At 37.1% G+C, this 23383-nt stretch overlaps 1 protein-coding gene across 6 annotated transcripts in view; it reads right to left on the bottom strand.

The window, feature by feature from the left end:
* Nucleotides 1-9999: 9999 nt before the first annotated feature.
* Nucleotides 10000-23383, bottom strand: part of RBMS3 (RNA binding motif single stranded interacting protein 3) — a 606121-nt gene continuing 592737 nt past the window's right edge. For 3 of the 6 annotated variants that reach the window (XM_006087592.3, XM_006087588.3, XM_023752958.1), the window contains one exon: nt 10000-16500. In XM_006087592.3, coding sequence (XP_006087654.1) covers nt 16494-16500 — 7 coding nt within the window. In that variant the 3' untranslated portion in view covers nt 10000-16493. The remainder of the gene's footprint in view (nt 16501-23383) is intronic. The other 3 variants (XM_006087595.3, XM_023752956.1, XM_023752955.1) reach the window with 1 other exon arrangement.

Consider the following 23383-nt stretch of genomic DNA (forward strand, 5'->3'; position numbering starts at 1 on the left):
TGTCACTGGGAAATTACCTTGATGCAGTGATAGCCTACAAGTACAAGTTATACTCAAGGTCATAGAAAAAAGAAATGTTCATAGGCCAAATAAACACAGGATGGGGCAAAAGGAGGTTTACAGCTGTGAATAGGTGAAAGAGTTTATTCTTGTATTATTTTTTTAAATATATTTATTGATTTCAGAGAGGAAGGGAGCAAGAGATAGAAATATCAATGATGAGAGAGAATCATTGATTGGCTGCCTCCTGCACACCCCCCCACTGGGGATGTGCTGAAAGCACAGAACTTATTAAATAGATCTAAATCAATTTTCCACAGCAAGAAGCAAGGGGAAATACATGGTGTAGGTTAGCTCATTTAAGGTAAGGTACAAGAGGAGTGGGAGGACCACACTAGTCAAATGTTCTGCAGTGTTCACCTCTTGCTTCTCCCTCTGCCTCAATATCCTTTTCCATGGATGGTGTGTTACAAGGATTGGAGTTTTGGTTTGAGCAAGGCAGGCAACAGAAGGAAGGAGTCAATGAAACATGCTTGCTCCCTCTGAGAGAAGGGAAAGCAAGTAACTGAAATTCAGCAGTTACCTGATAAGCTGCTATGGGTTACAAAGGCTATCCAAATTAAGACCTCAAATATAGTGAATGCCTCATATTTCTCATGTATATGTAGTGTATGGTGTTTTCTTGGTCTTTCTGTTTTTGACTATATGGTGTTTTGTGTATATTTAGTGATATATATATATATATATATATATATATATATATATAGAGAGAGAGAGAGAGAGAGAGAGAGAGAGAGAAAGAGAGAGAGAGAGAGAGAGAGAGAGAGAGAGAGAGAGAGAGAGAGAAAGGGAGAGGAGTTTTCTTGGTCTTTATTTTTTTGTACTAACATACCCTAATCATTTCATCTTTCTTTAAAAATATTTATTAATTAAATTGGGGGTGACATTGGTCAACATGAATATATAGGTTTCAGGTGTGGGTTTCTATGTTACTAGATCTGTATAGTGCACTGTGTGCCCACCACCCAAAGTAAAATCTTCTCCTATCGCCTTATATTAGGACCCCCTTTCCCCCCACCCCCTTCCCTCTGGCAACCACCACATTGCTGATTGTGTTCATGAATTTCAGTTTTATATCCCACATATGAGTGAAATCATATAGTTCTTAGCTTTTTCTGGCTGACTTATTTCATGTAGCATAATGTTCTAAAGGTCCACCCATTTGTTGCAAATGGCGCTATTTCATGCTTTCTTATGGCTGAGTAGTATTCAATTGTGTATATGTACCACATCTTCTTTATCCAGTCCTCTATCGCAGGACACTTTGGTTGTTTCCATGTCTTGGTCACCATAAGTAATGCTGCAATGAACAAAAGAGTGCATATATGTTTGCAAATACATGATTTCAAGTTTTTCAGATATATACCCGGGAGAGGGATTGCTGGGTCGTATGGTAATTCTATTAATTTTTTGAGGAATCGCCAGACTGCTTTCCATAGTGGTTGTACAAGTCTACTTTCCCACCAACAGTGAATGAGGGTTCCCTTTTTCCACAACCTCTCCAACACTTGTTATTGCTTATCTTGTTGATAATGGCCACTCTAACAGGTGTGAGGTGGTATCTCATTGCAGTTTTTTAAAAAAATTTTATTGTTTAAAGTATGACATATAGTATTATGTATGCCTCCTTTCCCCCCCATTGACCTCTCCCCGGCTGCCCTCACCCCCTAGTGTCTGTGTCCATTGGTTATGCTTATATGCATGAATACAAGTCCTTTGGTTGATCTCTTACCCCCAACTCCCCGCCTTCCCTCTGAAGTTTGATAGTCTGTTCAATGCTTCTCTGTCTCTGGATCTATTTTTGTTAATCAGTTTATGTTGTTCATTCTATTCTACAAATGAGTGAGATCATTCGATATTTATCTTTCTCCAACTGGATTATTTCGCTTAGCATAATGCTCTCCATGACCATCCATGCTGTTGTGAATGTTAAGAGTTCTTTCTTTTTTACAGCAGCATAGTATTCCATTGTGTAGATGTACCAGTGTTTTTTAATCCATTCACCTGCTGATGGGCACTTAGGCTGTTTCCAAATCTTAGTTATTGTAAATTGTGCTGCTATGAACATAAGGGTGCATATGTCCTCTCTGTTTGGTGTTTCTGATTTCGTAGGATATATTCCTAGCAGTGGGATTACTGGGTCAAATGGGAGTTCTATTTTTAATTTTTTGAGGAAACTCCATACTGTTTTCCACAGTGGCTTCACCATTCTGCATTCCCACCAGCAGTGCACAAGGGTTCCTTTTTCTCCGAATCCTCACCAGCACTTGTCGTTTGTTGATGATAGCCATTCTGACACATGTGAGATGGTATCTCATTGTCGTTTTGATTTGCATCTCTCAGATGATTAATGACTTTGAGCATGTTTTCATATGTCTCTTGGCCTTCTGTATGTCCACTTTCGAAAAGTGTTTATTTAAGTCCTTTGCCCATTTTTTTTATTGGATTGTTTATCTTCCTTTTGTTAAGATGTGTGAGTTCCCTATAAATTTTGGAGATTAGCCGCTTATCGGATATAACATTAGCAAATATGTTCTCCCATGCAGTGGGCTTTCTTATTGTTTTGTTGATGGTTTCTTTTGCTGTGCAGAAGCTTTTTATTTCGATGTAGTCCCATTTGTTTGTTTTCTCCTTAGTTTCCATTGCCCTAGGAGCTGTTTCGGTAAAGATATTGCTTCGACATATGTCTGATATTTTGCTGCCTATGGATTCTTCTAAGATTTTTATGGTTTCCCATCTTACAATTAAGTCCTTTATCCATTTTAAGTTTATTTTTGTGTATGGTGTAAGTTGGTGGTCTAGTTTAATTTTTTTTATATATCTGTCCATTGGGAAAATGGTATTTTCCCAATACCATTTATTGAAGAGACTGTCTTGATTCCATTGTATGCTCTTGCCTCCTTTGTCAAATATTAATTGAGCATAATGGCTTGGGTCAATTTCTGGGTTCTCTGTTTGGTTCCATTGGTCTATATGTCTGTTTTTGTGCCAGTAGCTGGCAGTTTTGAGAACAGTGGCTTTGTAATATAGCTTGATATCTGGTATTGTGATCCCTCCAACTTTTTTCTTCTCTCTCAAGATTGCTGCAGCTATTCAGGGTCTTCTTTTTATTCTATATGAATTTTTGGAGAGTTTGTTTTAGGTCTGTGAAATATGCCATTGGTATTTTAATGGGGATTGCATTAAATCTATAGATTGCTTTGTGTAGTATGGACATCTTAATGATGATGATTCTACCAGTTCATGAACACGGTATATTTTTCCATTTGTTTATGTCTTCCGCTATCTCTTTTTTCAATGTCCTGTAATTTTCCGAGTACAGGTCTTATATCTCCTTAGTTAAGTTTATTCCTAGCTATCTTTTTTTTGTGTGCAATGGTAAATGGGATTTTGTTGTTGTTTCTCTTTCTGTGAGTTCATTATTGGGGTATATTTCTGGGTGTTAATATTGTATCCTGCTATATTGCTGAATTCATTTATTAAATTTAGTAGTTTTTTGATGGAGTCTTTAGGGTTTCCTATGTACAATATTATGTCATCTGCGAATAACGACAGTTTAACTTCTTCTTTTTCAATTTGGATTCCTTTTATTTCTTCTTGTCAATTTACTATGGCTAGCACTTCCAGTACTATGTCGAACAGGAGTGGTGAGAGTGGGCATCCCTGTCTCATTCCTGTTCTTAGGGGAAATTGTTTTAATTTTTTCCCCTTGAGTATGATGTTGGCTGTAGGTTTGTCATATAAGGCTTTTATTATGTTGAGGTATGATCTCTCTATTCCCATTTTTGCTGAGAGTTTTTATCAAGAAAGGGTTTTGAATTCTCATTGTAATTTTGATTTGCATTTCCCTAATTGCCAGTGAGGTTGAACATCTTTTCATATATCTATTCACTGTTTATATGTCTTCTTGGGAGAGGTATATTTTCAGATCCTCTGCCCCTTTTTGATTGGGTGGTTTTTTGATATTGAATGTTATGAGTTCTCTATATATGTTGGAAATTAAACCTTTGTTGGAGCTACTGTTTGCAAATATCTCCCATCTGGTTGGCTGCCTCTTTGTTTTGTTGTCAGTTTCTTTTGCTGTGAAGAAGCTTTTTAGTTTGATATAGTCCCATTCATTTATTTTTGCCTTTACTTCCCTTGCCTTTGGGGTCAAGTTCATAAAATGTTCTCTATGTCCAAAGTCCATAAGTTTGGTACCTATATTTTCTTCTATGTAACTTACTGTTTCAGTTCTTATATTTAGGTCTTTGATCCATTTTGAATTTTTGTACATGGGGACTGTAGTCCAGTTTCATTCATTTGCATGTGGTGTTCCAGTTTTCCCAGCACCTTTTGTTGAAGAGACTGTCTTTACTCCATTGTGTGTTTCTGGCTCCTTTGTCGAAAATTATCTGTCCATGACACGTGGTTTTATAGCTGGGTTCACAATTCTGTTCCATGATCTGTGTGTCTGTTTCTCTGCCAGTACCATGTTGTTCTGATTATCTTAGCTCTGTAGTATAACTTGAAGTCAGGTAGTGTGATACCTCCAGCTTGCTTCATTTTTTTCTCAGGATTGCTTTGGCTATTTGGGGTCTTTTGTGGTTCCATACAAATTGGATGATTTATCTTTCTATTTCTTTAAAAAATGACATTAGGATTTTGATGGGGATTACATTAAAATTGTATATTGCTTTGGGTAATATGGCCATTTTAACTCTGTTGATTCTTCCAATCCATGAGCAAGAGATATTTTTTTCTCTTTGTTGTGTCCTTTTCAATCTCTTTTAATAATGCTTTGTAATTTTCAGTAGGGGTCTTTCTTGTTCTTTAAGTTTATTCCTAGAGATTTTATTATTTTTCTTGCAATTGCAAAAGAATTTGTTTTTTTTCCCCATTTTTCTGAAGATTTGTTGTTTGTATACAGGAAGGCAATGGATTTTTGCACATTGATTTTGTATCCTGCAACTTGACTGCATTTGTTTATTGTTTCTAATTGTTTTTTTGGTGGTCTTTAAGGTTTTCCATATACAGAATCATGTTGTCCACAAAAAGTGACAGTTTGACTTCTTTCTTCCCTATTTGGATGCCTTCTATTTCTTTCTCTTGTCTTATTGCTCTGGCTAGGACTTTCAGCACTATGTTGCATAAAAGTAATGAGAGTGGACATCCTTGTCTTGTTCTGATTTTAGAGAAAAAGCTTTCAGTTTTTCACCATTGAGTATGATATTAGCAGAGAATTTATAATATATGGCCTTTATTATGTTGAGATACTTCCTTCTATTTCTATTTTACTTAATGTTTTAATCGTAAATGGATGTTGTATCTTATCAGATGATTTTTCTGCATCTATTGATAAGATCATGTGATTTTTATCCTTTCTGTTGTTAATGTGGTGTATTACATTGATTGATTTGCATATTTTGAACCATCCCTGTGCCCCTGGAATAAACTCTCCCTCCCTGCCCCCCACCCCTGATCGTGATGTATTATTTTTTGACTGTTGTATTTGATTTGCTAGTATTTTGTTTAGGATTTCTGCATCTGTATTCATCAGAAATATTGGTCTGTAGTTTTCTTTTTTTGTGTTATCTTTGCCAGGTTTTGATATCTGGGTTATGTTGACCTCATAGAATGTGTTAGGAAGTATTGCCTCTTCTTTAAATTTTTTGGAAGAATTTGAGAAAGTTTTTTAATCTTCTTTGAATGTTTGGTAGAATTCACTGGTGAAGCCATCTGGTCCTGGACTTTTATTTTTTGGAAGATTTTCAATGTTTTTTGGAAGGTTTTTATGGTTGTTTCAATTTCTTCACTGCTGATCGGTCTATTTAGATTTTCCAATTCTTCATGATTTAGTCTAGGAAGGTTATATATTTCTAGGAACTTATCCATTTCTTCTAGGTTATTGATTTTGGTGGCATATAGTCTTTCATAATATTCTAGCATGATCCCTTGTAAATCTGTGATGTCTGTGGTGAATTCTCCTCTTTCATTTTTTATTTTGTTTATATGGGTCTTTTCCCTTTTTTCCTTTGTGAGTCTAGCTAGGTGTTTGTCAATTTTATTAATCTTCTCAAAGAACCAGCCCTTTGTTTTATTGATTTTTTTATATAGTCTTTTTCTCTATTTCATTTAATTCTGCTCTAATTTTTATTAATTTCCTTTCTTCTGCTGACTTTGGGTTGTTTTTGTTCTTTTTTTTTTAGTACTTTAAGATGTGATGTTAGGTTATTTTCTTATTTCTTCAGATAGGTCTGTAATGATAAACACTTCCCTCTTATTACTGCTTTTGCTGCATCACAGAGGCTTTGATATGTTGTATTGTCATTCTCATTTGTCTCTATATATCTTTTGACCTCATCTTTTATTTCTTCTTTGACCCAGTCATTTTTAGTAGTATGTTGTTTAATCTCCACATATTTGTGTGTGTCTTCCTTTTGCAGCTGATTTCTAATTTCAAGGCATCGTGGTCAAAGAATATTCTTGGTATAATTTCAGTCTTCTTGAATTTGTTGATGCTAGTTTTGTAACCCAACATATGGTCTATCCTTGAGAATGTTCCATGTGCACTGCAGAAAAATGTATAATATGATGTGCTGGGATGAAAGGTTCTGTAAATGTGATTTATGTCCATTTGGTCTACTGTTTCATTTAAGGACAATATTACTTTATTAATTTTTGTTTGGTTTATCTGTCTAGTGCTATCAATGAGGTATTAATATTTCCAACTATGACTGTGTTTTGATCTGTTTCTTCCTTTAGTTCTGCAAGTCATTGTTTTATATATTTTGGTGCTCCTGGTTGAGTGCATATATATTAAGAAGTGTTATATTTTCTTAATGTACTATTCCCTTTATCATTATAAAGTGTCCATCTTTGTCTCATGTTATTTTGAAATCCACTTTGTCAGTTATAAGTATGTCTACCTGCTTTTTTGTAGATGTTATTTGCTTGGAGAATAATTTTACACCCTTTTTACTTTGAATCAACCTTTGTCCTGCAGCTTAGATTTGTCTCTTGTATGCATATGGCTGGTGTTTTTTGTTTTTGTTTGGTTTGGTTATTTATTTTTATTCACTCTGCTGCTCTGTGCCTCTTTATTGGTGAATTCAGACCATTTACATTAGGGTAGTTATTGAGGTATGAGGATTTCCTATAGCCATTTTATCTTTTGTTTTCTGGTAGCTCTATGCCCGTATTGATTCTTTTCCTTTATGTTTCTGTTTGTTGTTTTTGTTTGGTGGTATTCCATACATCTTTCCTCTGTTTCCTCTTTTTTTGAAGCTATATGTCCTAGCTTGGGGATTTTTGTGTGTGGTTACCATTAGGTTTATAAAAAACGAAGTTGCATATATACTGTAGTTTTTTCCTTTTTGAGTGCATCTAATCTTCATCTTCCTTTGCCAGTCCTGAGCTTCCCCACCTTCCCTTTTATGTTTTTGTTGTCACAAATTATTCCTGTTTATGCTGTAAGTTTTTTGGTGATCTTACTCATAGTATTGTGACCTTATGTTCTTTGTTTCAAGTAGAATAACTCCCTTGAGTATTTCCTACAATGAAGATTTTCTGGTGATAAAATACCTCAGTTTTTGTATGTCTGGGAACATCTTTATTTCTCCTTCATATTTAAAAGATAATTTTGCTGGATATATTATTTGTGGCTGGTAATTTCTCTCTTTCAGACATTTGAATTTTTGTTTCCACTCTCCTGGCTTGTGGAGTTTCTACTGAGAAGTCAGATGAAATTCTGATGGGTTTTCCTTTGTAGGTCACTTGCTTCTTTTCCCTGGCTGCTTTGAGATTTTTTTGTCCTTAAATTTTGACAGTTTCAATACCAAGTGCCTTGGAGAGTGCCTCTTTGGATTGAGGTAACTAGGTGTTCTGTTTGCTTCTTGGATTCGAGGATCTAGTTCTCTCCATAGATTTGGGAAGTTCTCATCCACTATTTTTTTTAATAGACTCTCCATTCCATGCTTCCTCTCTTCCTCTTCCACAATACCTGTAATTCTAACATTGCTTTTTCTGATGGCGTCAGATAGGTCTCATAGAGCTCTTTTATTTTTCTTTATTCCCGGGTCTCTCTCTTCTTCCCTCTACGTCATTTCTTGATTCCTATTTTCTATATCACTAATTCTTTCCTGTATCTGGTTGGTTCTATTTTCTATGCTCAGTAGTTTACTCTTAATCTCCTTAATTGCATGCTGTATTTCCAGGATTTCTGATTAGTCCTTTTTTAAAGTTTCAATTTCCTTGATAAAATCCTCATTTTGTTCATTGATTTTTTTTTTTGAGTGCCTTGAATTGCCTATCAGGATTTCTTTTATCTTGTTGATATTTTTAGAACTGCAACCTTGAAATCTCTGTCATTTATGTTACATAGTTCCATGTGTTCCAGCCTGCTTTCTGGTGATTCTTTGTTTTCTTTCTGGTCATCTTTGTTACTGTGGTTCTTCATGTTATTTGCTGTCCTCCTTTGCTTTCACATTTACTAGTATCTCTGAAGAGATCTTTCCACTATTTTTCAGTAGATAGCACTGAATTGCAAGATTTTTACCTCTGTGGTCTCCTAGTCTGGAACCTTCTTGATGAAAATATTAAGACAGTATAGCTGGGCTGCTTGGGGGTGGAGTTTGTTTTGCCCTCACCATAATGGTGACCCCTGACCTCCATGCGGTCCCACCCCAAGGACCCCTCCTGGGGATCACAGAGGGAAACTGATTCTACTGCAACAGCTCTTGGTTAACAGATAATATACTCCTGGACCCAACTCTAAAGGCAACAGGAGGTGAGTTTTGGGAATCCAATCATCAGCAGGACTCTGTGGTTCCATTTCTTTGTCTGAAACACCACCACCTGGCCTGACAGTGGAGTAGAACCCTGTGTTCTGTCAGGCATCTGCTGACTCAGACACTGTTCACTCTCTCACTGCTCACTGCTCGCCCTGCTGGGCTGTCCCCCTCCCCCTATAACTCTATGTTCCTCCTGTGCAGTTAAGAGAAATGCTTGGTAACTCTGGCTTTCTCCCCTCTCCCAGCCAACCCATGAGTTCCTGGCTGCAGGACAGCATCTATGGTCTGTCTGTGCTTTCCTCCCTTCTGGACTTTCCATTTATTCAAGGTTGACCACCTTTAGATGTTTAAGTGTGTGGGTTTCTCAGGTGTGCGTCTGTGTTGTGGAGGGATTTCTTTGTTGATTTATAGTTGGTAAACTTGTTGAAATCTCGGGGAAAGGAAAAGATTTGCCTTTATGCCTCCATTCCTCTGACGCCACTCTCATCTTTCTTAAAGGTTACTTTGTTGTGTTTAACACGTCATGTAAATTTTACTCATCTCATTTGTTTTCCTGTCTTCTGGAGTAGAACCAAATCTTCTTAATACAGCAAATTCATATTATAGCACAGAATATTTTTGGTCCTTGAATATGAGCTCTGAATTAGTTTGGATTTTTCTGAACCAGAGAAAGATAGTTTCTGATTATTTGCTTACCATAGCCATCCATAGCTTGAGAAATGGACACTTCTGAATTTGGTTGATCTGGAATTTAATCCTTGCAGGGGTAAAAACCACATGTTTTTAGTGTTACATATAACTATCTTGCCTTCACACAAGATGTACCGAGTAGCTGGTAGATGTTAGACATGTTTGGATATAGGCGTTGGATGATTGCCAAATCTTAAAGCCTAAAAAGTGGAAAGAGTGTACTAGATCCTAGAAAGATCTAAATGGTCTATTCCCCACCCCACCCCGACCTCCAAATAGTGGTTTTCTCATGTCTCCTTGCATGAACAGAATGCTCCCTCCTCTCTCACTTTTTGTTTCCATGGATTGTTCTTTCTTTGAGGAATTCTGTAGGAAGCAGCAGTATAAATAATTGAATATGTATAGACATTGCTCCCTCCCACCAGCCCCTTCCTCAACCCACCTCTGGAAAAGTGAAGAACACAATGGCCCTATTTGGTTGATTTTATTTCCATTTTTTATTGAAAGCTTCATCAAATAAAACAGAAGTTTAAACCTAACATCCACTGATCTACAGAAAGCCCAAGGAATGGGGGAAATGGTAGCTAGTTTGACTGTGGTACAGATGAAAATATTAAAAATAAAACCAGAAACACCATAGAATTACATAACTTTCCATGACAGAGACAGCAGTACAAAATGCTCTTAAATTAAGTTCAAAATTAAATGATGATCTAGAAGTTCCATGAAGTCAAATATGGCCTGAAACAAGGGTTTTAATAGAAGCTGTCCCATTTTTTTTTAAGAAACTGAATATTTCATAGCAAGAACACTTTTACCTATATATTTTTGAATTAATATTCCAATTCTTCTTTTTAAGGAAATGAAAGCATTGATTTCCAGAATGGAGAAAACTTTTTCAAGTGTCTTTTTGAAATAGTATTTACAGTTCCTGAAAAGTATGGAATAACTCCTTTTTTATATATGAGGGAATAGCATTTAGGGAGGACAGAGCATCTTAATAATCTAAGACCAGAGGGTCTAAAATAAAAAGTGTAACAGAAAAGTTACACTTTGGACACTATTTAAATTTGAAATGATTATTTAAATAAATCCACTGGAATGTCAAGGTCATTCAGCCTTAACACATTACTGCAAAGTTAAAAAAAATTTTTTTGCGTGAAAGATTTAAGATGGGGATAAGTGTGTATTTAAGAGCAGTTATATTTTCATAACTGAATTTTGAGTTGACCTTTTCTACTGGTTCAAGTTTCAAAGGTGAACGAAACCGAAACAGCTTTCTTTTGAGGGAAGCCAAATTCTTGGCTACAGTTTTTTTTTCCTCTTTTCTTTATGTTCTGCAAGAATACAGTCAACTCTCAATTATTTGTGGTGGATGGGAAAGGGACACCATGGGTAATAAAAAAAAATCAATGCTATGTAATGCTCTGACATTAATTTTTACAAATGATTTCAAACTCCTTCAATAAACCAATACTTAACAAAGAGCAAAATAGACTAATTTGAATTTTACTTCCAATTGTTTCTTTTTCCACCCTCAGGGTGGCATGTTAAAAAAAAACACACCAAAAAACAAAAATCACTCAAGCCCCAAGTCCTAATAGTTGAAAAGAAAATATAAAAGAAATGCACAAAGTAGATAATTAGCCCTTCAAAAATTGAGAGTGATTGTATTTCTGTAAGATTTGGTCATGGGGTGGTTATTAACTGGAGTGAATAAAAAGGAAGAAAAGTGCGACTCAGTGGCCTAGTGGTTCTTCCTGCAGATTCCAAGCTTGATCTCATCTCTGCTTCAGCTTTAATGCTTCTGAGGGAAAGAAGCATTTCTTGAAACATCATTTTTCCTCCCCAAAATACAAAGAAATGAATATTGAGAAGCCATCCATCCTGTGTGTGTGTGTGTGTGAGAGAGAGAAAGAGAGAGAGAGAGAGAGGAGAGAGAGAGGAGAGAGAGAAGAGAGAATGAATGAATATGTATATGTATTGGGGTATATAACCAACGATAAAAGAGGTCGACAATCTGGGGTGAGTTCCCTACCCTGTATCATAAACGATTTTGGGGGCCACTCAGGGATCTTACATTTAGCTTTTGTACTTTCCTGAACTATGTAATCTACAAAGGACAGCCATGACCAAGAGCATTTGGATGAAAAGACTAATTACATATTTAAATATATTTGGTGGAAATTATTAAATGTGAGTTAGACTCAACTGTCCTCCACTGCCACAGTGGATGTCATTTGTAAAATGAATTGATTCATTAATGAAATGCCACTATCACTCTGCCACAGGAAGGGGATAGTGTACAGAATCAATGAGCCTGTTTCCATTACATCAGTCCCTCGGATTGCAGTGAGAGGCTGTCAGTCCCAGTGAGCTCCAAATTTGGAAGCATGCCAGCCACAATAAGGAAAACAAAATCTCATCTTTCACTCCCTACTGTGGACAAGATAATACAGATCAAGGGCTCCATGACATGTTTTAACTTTATTTTGAAGTGACCCTCAAAAGTGCTGAATGTTGTACTACACATACATAAATATTATCCTTTCATATCACATAAAAACATTTATCACTGAAACCCACTTAAGAATTTTCCTCTGCTTATCAGCTCATCTGCAGTGGTTTGTGTGCTCAAATGAAGCATGACTCGATTGTCAAATGTATTTTTAGTCTCCTACTAACATTATAATCTGTCTAGACAGCACATTGAAACTTCTCAATCGTGAAAAAGACTGCAAAAGTCCTATTTAAATCAAATCTCACTTTTCACTAGCGGAGATTTTAGACCACTCTAAAAGGTACATAGGTGTTTGATGGCATCCCAATTATTCAAAACAAGTTTTTTTGGGAAAAAATAGAAGTTTTTTTTTGGTCACACATTAATTGAAAATAATTTTAAAGCAGTGTTGCAAAAGATTGATGTATTCTGTAGGTACAGTGAACTTCCTACTTCCTCTATCCACCTGCTACTCTTGGCCTTCCTGCTCTAAGGTGAGTGCTTTTAACACCGTGTAGTTTTTCATTAGAAAAGATTTAAGGTGAGTCTTACATGCTGTCAAATGTGGCAGATCCATTAAGGTCACAGGAAGAATTGATTCAAGTGAAGCATGGAGACAACACCTGGACAATTGAAATCTACCAAGGAAACAAACTAACCCTGACCAAACTGGAGTCAGGGGATTTTTTTTTTTTAGATTATTATGTCACAATATTCAAGACATGGCAATGTTCAAGGATGGTCATCAGCCCCTGCTAGTATCACACTGAGTTCCCATAGGGTCCATGACACCTTCAGGAGACCTGGCCATGCACTGAGGAGCCCCCAGTCACTAGGCATACTTTGTCACCCCGACAATACCTTATCATTATTTAAAACAAAAATAAAACCACCTCCTCCTCCAGTGTTCTTGTTACTAGAGTTTGGATGAGATAGTGTTTATCCCATTTAGATTCTGGCTTTAGTTTGATTTCTAATATTTAGGTTAAGTGTTGACAATTAAAATTGAAAGGAAAAATTGAACACCGAAATAAATGCTTGAAACCCTGGTGAACTAGAATACTTAAAAAAAAATTACAGACGTAAATAGGATTAAAATAACCAACATAACTATTGTTGATTAAATTAGGATTGTGATGTCTGCATGTATTGAACACAGATTTTGGGTTGTTTTATTTTTAATACAATGTAACGCTGCTTACCTGTTGATGCTTCCCACCCCCGCCCCTCCCCAGACATGACTCTTAAAAAACAATTAGGTAAGATGACAGATGCAAATTTGAACATGTGCCATTTTTTCCTTCTTGACTTGAAATAAGGTATTTTATAGAATGGCATGATATAAAAAATCCAAACACAAAACACACATGGATACATAAAATTATAGGTAATTTCCTTTTGCCTGAAGTGGCTTAAAAAAAAAATTGAGATCATGGAAATTTCATAGTTGAAAAAAATGTTTCTGAATGTATAAATAAAGCAGTAGTTTTGAATAGAAACAGGAAGTTACCTAGGCACATTCATCAGCCACATGGTAGCTACCTCTTAGCCTCATTGTTGGTTGTGTAAATGAGACTTTCTTTGTATCACATTAATTTTTTTTTTTACAGAAACAAAAGAAAGCATGTTGGTTTCATATTCAAATGAATTATGCCCAGGATAATCCTTATTTATACAAAGAGTTCAGACAGTGAGAAAAAGAAAGAGGACAAATACAGTTCCCATACATGTTTGCTTATACCCCCTGAAATTTAGGGGCCCACTTCTCAAAGATAAAACTTAAGGGCCACCCTTAAAATACAGAAGAGGCTGAAGGATGGAACAGAGGGAGCGGAAAACTAGGATTCTCTCTAAAGCATGGAAAAACATAAGGATGGGTGTGACCAGTTCGAATTTCTCTGTAGCATGTTACGTTTTCTTGGATATATTTTTGCCTCTAATTTGATCACAAAGATATGGAGTCACTCTCTAAATTTGAGTTTCCAATACATGGTGTTGCAAATAAGAGAACCAGATCTATTTCAACACTGGGCTTCTGTTTGTAGGTCATAAATAGTGAAATATTGATACTTTCGTGTGAGTCAAACTCACTACCCATGTTGATATAATGGAAAAAAAGATTTATCCTTTAATTTTTAAATAGTTTTTAAAAGCCAACTCTGCTTTCTTTTACAGTGCACTTAATTCATTTCCCTCTTCTTCTGGACTAAGACAGGTTCCTATGACTTAGTTTGTGAAAAGAGTTTCACTTATTTGATTCTAATGATGCATTCAAAAAGCAATTCTAGGGCATGGTCCAATGAACAAAGTTTCATTGTCCTTAGTTTCAGGTAAAACTGTATAGGTTGAATATGGATTTCATGAACCAAATATGCAGGAATGTTTGTTCCATCAATTCATTTTAGAGACAGCTTTGCATCATGCTCAATGCAAATATATCTCCTTTGGCTTTAATGATTGATCAAACCCAATTGTTTTGGTTCTTATGAATATAAATAATAATTTCTTGATTGTCAACTAGCATTTTAAAAGCTTACCTAAATTCCACTAATAGAATCCTCAATCTTATTGGTCCTACTTTTCTCAGAGTTAAATTGAAATAAAAAGGTCTATTGTCTTTCTTCTGACAATACCAGGATATGAAAATATAATGAGAAAAAAAAGGCAAAAAGAAGCTATCCCTTCCCCACTGCAGAATCAAGGTGCCTATTCATTGTGGATGATGACAAAGACTAAGGTGCAAAGACAAAATCAAGAGGTGTTGGAATTTAGAAGGAAGACTATTGTTACTAATACAATGGGACCTTTTCAGGAGACCACTCACCACTTAACAGAATATCACTATGCTTTCTTTTTTTTGGACAAGTGACTCTTCAGACCAGGTTCAGGAAGTATCTTTCATTCAAAATTCACAAAAAAGAAATTTCAACCTGTTAAAAAAAGTGTCTTAGCTTACTGGTGGCCATCCATATAGGTTTCACTATTCAAGGGAGCTAGCAAGGAACTGGAAAAGCTCATGGAATTGAAAGCCATTTGGCTCTGTCAGTTGGTATCCAGAACTCTTCATGCTGAAACGGCTGAACACAGCAGGAGCAAGCTTCTACTAACAACAAATATTAAAAATAAAATTTTTTTTGCAGTATGTAAAACACCAGTGGAAGGTAGTTTAAACAAACAAACAAAGTAAGAACTGGTCCGGCCATGTAGGTCAAATAAAAATTTTTAACGAAAAGTAAAGAAAAATGACCTCTATCTTCTGGACTGCAATAGGGTGCCACTTCATCTTTGGTATAAAATAGGCCATCCATAGGCTGAATTTGATCACAACTAGGAAAGACTACAGAAATTGTCAACAATTTCTCTATCTATTGCTTTTTTTGTATTTTTTTGTTTGTTTTGTTTTGCACTTTTGACCATAAGCTCCTATCTACTTAAGATTTTTGTGTGGTTTTTTTTTTAATGCTCTTAAGCTAGGTTTTGCAATGTGACAAGCAAAGCTGACTAAAAACTTTGTAAAGCTCATAAAAAAGACTGCAGATAAAAAGCACTAATGCTTTTGCTAGCAATCACGCTTTGTAAATTAAAAAAATCTGCATTCTGCCCCCCAAACACGCATTATTTCTAATGCAGTTGTTTTTTAAACCAACCTTAATAACTTTACCATAAAATGTTTTAGCCTTCTAGAATGGGTCAACACTTAAGACAAAGTTCATGAAAAGTCCCAGCATTTTTCCAATTCTCGCAGTTGCCATGGTTTCTTTTATCAACAAATTTTCTTCAAATGAAGAAAAACATTTTCTTTTAAACTGTACAGTTTTTTCACCCTAAAAACTCAAGAGTCTTAAGCTTCTGTACCAGTTAAAGCTGGCACAATATTTCAATTCTTTCTTGATTTTTTTAACAAGACGTTGACAGCTTGCCTCGAGAGCCTTTGACGTCCTTAAAATTAAGGCAATTAAGATTCAAGATAAACCTTACCTAAATATTTCTAAGAAAAAATAAAAAAACAACCCACATTTAAACAAGAAGGAAAAAAAATAAAGAGTAGCTTAATTACCGAGGAAGACAATTTCTTTCCATTTCTGCTTGCCCACCTCTTGACATCCGATTTTCTATTAAAAAGAAAAAAAAAATCTATCTACACCTTCAGGTCAATTCTGACTTCAAATGTTCTTCCAGATCAAATGTCAACCTTCCATGTTTTGTTTTTGTTGTTTTTCCTCTTCTGGTTTTTTTTTTGTTTTTTTTTTTTTTACTTTAATTTAAAAAATGATGGCAAAAATAAACTGTCAGACCACATGAAGGACCCATTTGCACAGCACACAAAACGCTTTGTTTTCGTTGGGTAAAGTACAAAATTAAAAAAGAAAAAAGCATTCCATTGACGCCTGTGCAAACTGGAAGCCAACTTCTTGTTCAATGAAGTCTCTTCATTCAAGGCAAAGTTTCAGACGGACATTCTTCAGTCTTGTTTATGGTCTGTGAAAACAATTGAGTAAGAGTGGTTATGACATCAAAGCAACTTTGAAATCTTCTATGCTCTTTTCCAGTGAGACCTCTTAAAAGATACCAAGTTCTTTAAAAATAACAGCCATCAGTGAAGTTGTAAAAGCATATTGGGCCACTTCAAGTGTCTAATTCTGCCACTTTCACATGAATATATATTTGAGCCAGAAAGTGTGTTCACGTTAAATATTAAGGTTAAGAATCTCTTTCAATTCTAAAGTTGTAAATGTTACAAATATACCCAGATAAAAAATACTCCTCTTGGGGAATGGAATCTATTTTGTTGCCTGGCTTATGTTGTAGCTCCCCCAGAAATGCTTTAAGTAATTCTATTCCTTCAGAACTTCCATGGGATTCATCATTCACTCAGTCAACAAATGGGTGAGTCCCTACTATGTACCAAGATAAAGCAATGGGTTGTATGCTATCCATGGTGTTCACCAAGTATGTTCACATTAGCTTTATTGTCCAGGTAACTAAGTAAGGCAGTTAAGAGGGCCATGGAGTTTTGTGCACTTTCCCTCTTCTCCTTCTCTTGTTCCTTGCTCATTTATCTCATAAAGATGTCAAATTCTAATTATTATGTAATTTATTCAAAGTTATCTAATGAATAATAAATTTGGGGTAAGTTCTAGTTGATTCCAGTGTTATTTCTACTAGTTGCTACACTGTAATAAATAAAACTGACATTTAACAATGACTTTATTCATTTCTGTTGTCCAATACAGAAAACAGAGACATCTTTACTGGACACACTTAAAACCAGTTATCGGAAACGTGATCCTAAAGCAGCTCCTTCACAAAATACATCTCGAAACTTCACATCAGTTGATCACGGCAAACCCAAAGATAAAAGAGACAATCTGTGGGCATCTGCCAAAAGTACTTCATCTGCACTCTTCACCAAAGGTAGGTTGGTAAAATTTCAAAAGCTATAGTAATTATTTTTAAATGAAAAAGACAGTTCTGGTGTTACATACCAATTTCTTGAAAGTTTCAATTTTGTGTGTGAGAGCAACGTGAATTTTTTTTTTCTGTCACTGTCCACAACTTAATGGCATCTTGGCAGCTTTCATAACTTCCTCGCTTTAACCAATGCATAGGTCCCTGATGTGGGAAATCTGGTTGTGAGTTGACATTTTCTCGTGTCACCCTAGTTACCTCCCTTTGCTGTTTATTCCACATCATCTTGGTGCTGGATTCTTTACTGAGCAGTCAGCCCCCCTGAAGCAGGTGCTGCTAGCAAAGTAGCTCAAATCTAGCTGCCTTCCACATGTTCAGTTAATCCATGGGGAATGCATTCAACCTTTCATGATAAATGGCAGTGTAGAATGCTCTACTTCTTTTTTTAAAAAAATCTATTTACTTATTTTAAGAATCTTTATTGTTGAAAGTATTACATATGTCCTGTTTTTTCTCCCATTGACCCCTTATAGCACACCACCACCCTACTGTGTCCATGGGTTATGCATATATACATACAAGTTCTTTGGTTGATCTCTTCCCATACACCCACCCTCCCCCACCTTCCCTCTGAGATTTGACAGTCTTTTCCATGCAACTATGTCTCTGGACCTATTTTGTTCAATAGGTTATTTTGTTCATTAGATTTCATATATGAGTGAGATCATGTGATACTTGTCTTTCTTTGATTGGCTTATTTCACTTAGCATGATACTCTCCAGGTCCCTCCATGCTGTCTCAAAGGTAAGAGATCCTTCCTTTTTACTGATGCATAGTATCCCATGATGTAAATGTACCACAGCTTGTTTATATCTTCCTGATGGGCACTTGGGCTGTTTCCAGATCTTAGCTATTGTAAATTGTGCTGCTGTGATCTAGGGGTGCATATATCCTTTCTGATAAGTGTTTTGAGTCTCTTAGAAGTAGGATCACTGGGTGAAATGGCAGTTCCATATTTAATTTTTTGAGGAAACTCCATACTGTTTTTCACAGTGGCTGTACCAGTCTGCATTCCCACCAGCAATATACTAGTGTTTCCTTCTCTCCATACCCTTGCCAGCACCTGTCATTTGTTGATTGTAGCCATTCTGACAGGTGTGAGGTGATACCTCATTGTTGTTTTAATTTGCATCTCTCTGATGATCAGTGACTTTGAGCATTTTTCTTTCTCTTGGCCATCTGTATGTCCACTTTGGAGAATTGTCTAAGTCATTTGCCCATTTTTTAATTGGATTGTTTTCCTTTTGTTCAGTTGTATGAGTTCCTTATATATTTTGGATATTAACCCTTTATTAGATGTATCATTGCCAAATGTGTTCTCCCATACATTGGGCTCTCTTTTCATTTTGTTGGTTTCTTTTGCTGTGCAGAAGCTTTTATTTTGATGTATTCCCATTTGTTTATTTTCTCCTTAGTTTCCTTTGCCCGAGGAGATGTATTGGTAAACAAGAGATGTCTGAGATTTTGCTGTGTATGGTTTCTTCTAGGATTTTTATGGTTTCACATCTTACATTTAAGTCTTTTATCCATTTTGAATTTATTTTGTGTATGGTGTAAGTTGGTGATCTAGTTTCATTTTTTTGCATGTATCTGTCCAATGTGCTTCTTAAGATTGCTATGGCTATTCAGGGTCTTTTTTGGTTCCATATAAAAATTTGGAGTTTTTTTGTTGTTGTTTTTTTAGATCTGTGAAATATGCCTTGGTAATTTAATAGGGATTGCATTGAATCTATAGATTGCTTTGGGTAGTATGGACATTTTAATTCTACTAATCCATGAACACAGTATATTCTTCTACATGTTTATATCTATATCTTCCTCTATCTCTTTTTCAACATCCTGTAGTTTTCAGAATACAAATATTTTACCTCCTTGGTTAAGTTTGTTCCTAGGTTTCTTAATTTTTGTTGTTGTTGTTTCTAAGGTAAATTGTATTTGTTTAGTTTCTCTTTCTGAGAATTTATTGGTGTATAAAAAAGCCATAGATTTCTGGATGTTAATTTTGTATCCTGCTACATTGCTGAATTCCTTTAGTTTTTTTTGGTGGAGTCTAGGTTTTTCTATGTACAATATCATGTAATCTGTGAATAATGACAGTTTTACTTCCGCTTTTCCAATTTGGATGCCTTTTATTTCTTGTCTGATCACTATGGCCAGGACTTCCAGAACTATGTCTAACAGGAGTGTTGAAATGGACATCCCTGTCTTGTTTCTGTTCTTAGGGAAAATGGTCATAGTGTTTGCCTATTGAGTATGAAGTTGGCTGTAAGTTTGTCATATATGGACTTTAGTATGTTGAGGTATGATCTCTATTCCCACTTTACTGAGAGTTTTTATCAAAAATAGGTGTTAGATTTTGTCGAGTGCTTTTTCTGCACCGATTGATATGATCATGTGATTTTTGTCTTTCATTTGTTTGTGTGATGTATCATGTTTATTGACTGGTGAATATTGTACCAGCCTTGCATCCCTGGTATAAATCATATTTGGTTATGGTCTACGATCTTTTTACTATATTGCTGGATTCAGTTTGCTCATATTTTGTTGAAGATTGTAGCATCTATGTTCATCAGGGATATCGGCCTGTAGTTCTTTCTTTGTAGTGTCTTTAGCTGGTTTTGGAATTAAGTGAAAGCTAGCCTCATAAAAAGAGCTTGGAAGTATTCCTTCCTCTTGGAATAGTTTGAGGAGGGCAGATGTTAGTAGTTCTTTGAATGTTTGGTTAAACTCCCATGTGAAACTGTCTGCACAAGGCCTTTTATTAGCTGGGAGTTTTTTGATTACTGCTTCAGTTTTCTCAATTGTTATTGGTCTATTCGTGTTTTCTAATTCTTCCCAATTTGGTTTTGGAAGATTGTATTTTTCTAGGAATTTGTACATTTCACCCACATTGCCCAGCTTGTTGGCATATAGTTGTTCCTTTGTATATATGTAATGTCAGTTGTTACTTCACTTTTGTTTCTAATTTTAATTATTTTGGTCCTCTTTCTTTGTTTCTTTTTTTAAAAAATATATTTTATTGATTTTTTACAGAGAGAAAGGGAGAGGGATAGAGAGTTAGAAACATTGATGAGAGAGAAACATCAATTCAGCTGCCTCCTGCACACTCCCTACTGAGGATGTGCCCGCAACCAAGGTATATGCCCTTGACCGGAATCGAACCTGGGACCCTTCAGTCCACAGGCCGACACTCTAGCCACTGAGCCAAACCAGTTAGGGCTCTTTCTTTGCTTCTTGATGAGTCTGGCTAAAGGTTCATCAATCTTGTTTATCTTTTCAAAGAACCAGCTCTTGGTTTAATCTTTTGTACTTTTTTTTTTTTTTTGTCTGTTATTTATTTCTGCTCTAATCTTTATTATTTCCTTCCTTCTACTTATTCTGGGCTTTTCTTGTTCTATTTCTATACCTGTAAGTTGTAGGGTTAAATAGCTTATTATTAATCTTTGTTTTTTGAGATAGGCCTGTAGTGCTATAAACATCCCTCTCAGGGCTTTTGCTGTGTCCCTAGGCTTTGATTGTTGTGTGTTCATTTTCATTTGTTTCCAGGAAGTTTTTTCTTTCTTTCTTGATCTCATTGGTAACCTGTTCATTGTTTAATATCATGCTATTTAGCCTCCATATGTTTTTACTGTAGTTGATTTCTAATTTCTTTCTATTGTGATCTGAGAAGATTCTTGATATGATTTCAATCTTCTTGAATTTATAGACTTGTTTTGTATCCTAACATGTGGTCTGTCTTTGAGAATGACCCATGTGCACTTGAGACAAATGTACATTCTGCAGCTTTGGGGTGAAATGTTCTATTAATGTCAATTAAGTCCATCTGATCCAGTGTGTAATTTAGAGTCACTGTTTCCTTGTTAATTTTTTGTCTGGAAGGTCTAGCCAGTGAAGTCAGTGGGGGAAGATTTCAAATTCTTGAGGGCAGATATATATACATATATATATATATATATATATATCTATATATATATATATATACACATATATATATATGTGCCTCCTGCATGCCCCCTACTAGGGATTGAGCCTGCAACCCAGGCATGTGCCCTTGGCCATAATCGAACCTGGAACAGAGAATCATTGATTGGCTGCCTCCTGCATGCCCCCTACTAGGGATTGAGCCTGCAACCCAGGCATGTGCCCTTGGCCATAATCGAACCTGGAACCCTTCAGTCCACAGGCTGACGCTCTATCCATTGAGCTAAACCAGCTAGGGCTCAGGGACGATATTTTATTTTTTACTTTATACTTTCTAGAAATCTGGCAGAGTGGTGTGCACATAATAGGTGTTTAATGCCTAGACAAATGCCACTTTTACTATATGCCACTTTGCCTAGCCCAGCCCAAATGTCTTTTGCTGCTGCTCCATCTGTATTGCAGGGTTGAGCTTGTAGTGGGTTGACTTTTACTCTTAGCTTTCCACCCACAGGTTAGAATTTTGCTAAATAATATCGGGAGTGTGCTGATAAAAGAAGAATCTTTAAAGTATCTGGAAGTCACCTGTATGTAGGTGAAGGCCTCTTCCCTTAGTGCTTTGCAGGTTCTTTTTTAGCATTTTTGTAGCTTTGCCTCATCCTCTTAACCTGGGATTGGCATCTTGCGGTAAGCAGGTCTTCAAATTGTTTCCGTAGGTGCAGCCACGAAATCACTTCCAAGTTCTTGTTTTGCATGGAAACCGTCTTCACAACATCTGCTGTCTGTCCTGCTCGGTAGTGAAGCGCGGTCCAGAGCCCTGGCGGGTAACAGAGCAGCTTCCGCTTTCCCTGGTGCTGGAGGCCGTGGCGCGCCTGCTCAGGGTGACCCTGTGCGGCAGAGGTCATCCTCCGTGCCATCTACATCCGAAGAGGCCGGGCATCAGGAGGCACTGGCATCCTGTGGGCCGGTGTGCGCCCCGCCTGTGCGTGCCTTCCCCTGGGTCGCACAGGGCGCTGGGGCCCACCAGCTCCTGCTCCAGCCCCACCCCACCCAGCATCCCTGGGCGACAGCATCACAGCAGGCGCCGTGGGCACCTGTGCAGCAGGTGAGCTGTGGTCCCTGCCTCAGGCTGGCCAGCACGTGATCCTCGAGAGCCGGCTCCCCAGCTCCGCGGTGTCCCTAGTCCCACCCTGGCTGAGTGAGGGAGCCTCAGTAATGCCCTCATGTACGCGGGAAGGGAGGAGATTCAGTTCCAAACCGCTGAGCTAGCGTGGGTCAGGGTGGTGCCTGCTGTCCCCGGGAGGACGGACGGACGGACACAGAGGACTCGAGCCCTCGCAGGCGGCAGGGCCTCTCTGTCAGGTCAGACCGGTGGGGCTCGGGTGATGTCCGTGGGTCGGTTCCGATGCTCTTGCAGGGTCAGCCTTTGAGGGCGCTGTTTTGGGGAGTGATGTCAGGTGTCCGCTGGAGGAAATATAGATGGTGCGTCTTGAAAGCTCTGGTGCTCACGTGCCTTCATAATAATGTTCTGAATCGTCTTCTCGAGCACTTTATGAAATCTATTTAGGCCCGGGAGTCCATGGTATTGATTTTAATGTTGCTCCCGGAGATTGTTTTATGGTGTTTGGGTTTAGAGATTGTGTAATTGCAGTTTCTAATCAAATCCAGCCTCGGATTCTACCCTCCCGTCGGCCCGAGCGCTGCCCTTCCCCGGGGTGGGGTGGGGTGGGGGGGCGATGACGACAGGGGATACAAGGCTTTGTAATCAAACACTCTGAGGTCAGTCATTGGGAAAAACGAACCAGCATTCCCCTCAAAGGTCCCGGATTTTGAGTTCGGGGTTTAAAAAAAATCTTGTATTTCAAATGCAGCCAGAATCAGCCTAATCGTCTGAACTGTGGGCTCCCAATGGGTGTCAGCAGACTAGCAATCGGCCCAGGTCCGCATCTGCTGTGGGTTCAGTCCCCAGCCCCAG

The sequence above is a fragment of the Myotis lucifugus genome, unplaced genomic scaffold (assembly GCF_000147115.1).
Source record: "Myotis lucifugus unplaced genomic scaffold, Myoluc2.0 scaffold_39, whole genome shotgun sequence".
Taxonomy (NCBI): domain Eukaryota; kingdom Metazoa; phylum Chordata; class Mammalia; order Chiroptera; family Vespertilionidae; genus Myotis; species Myotis lucifugus.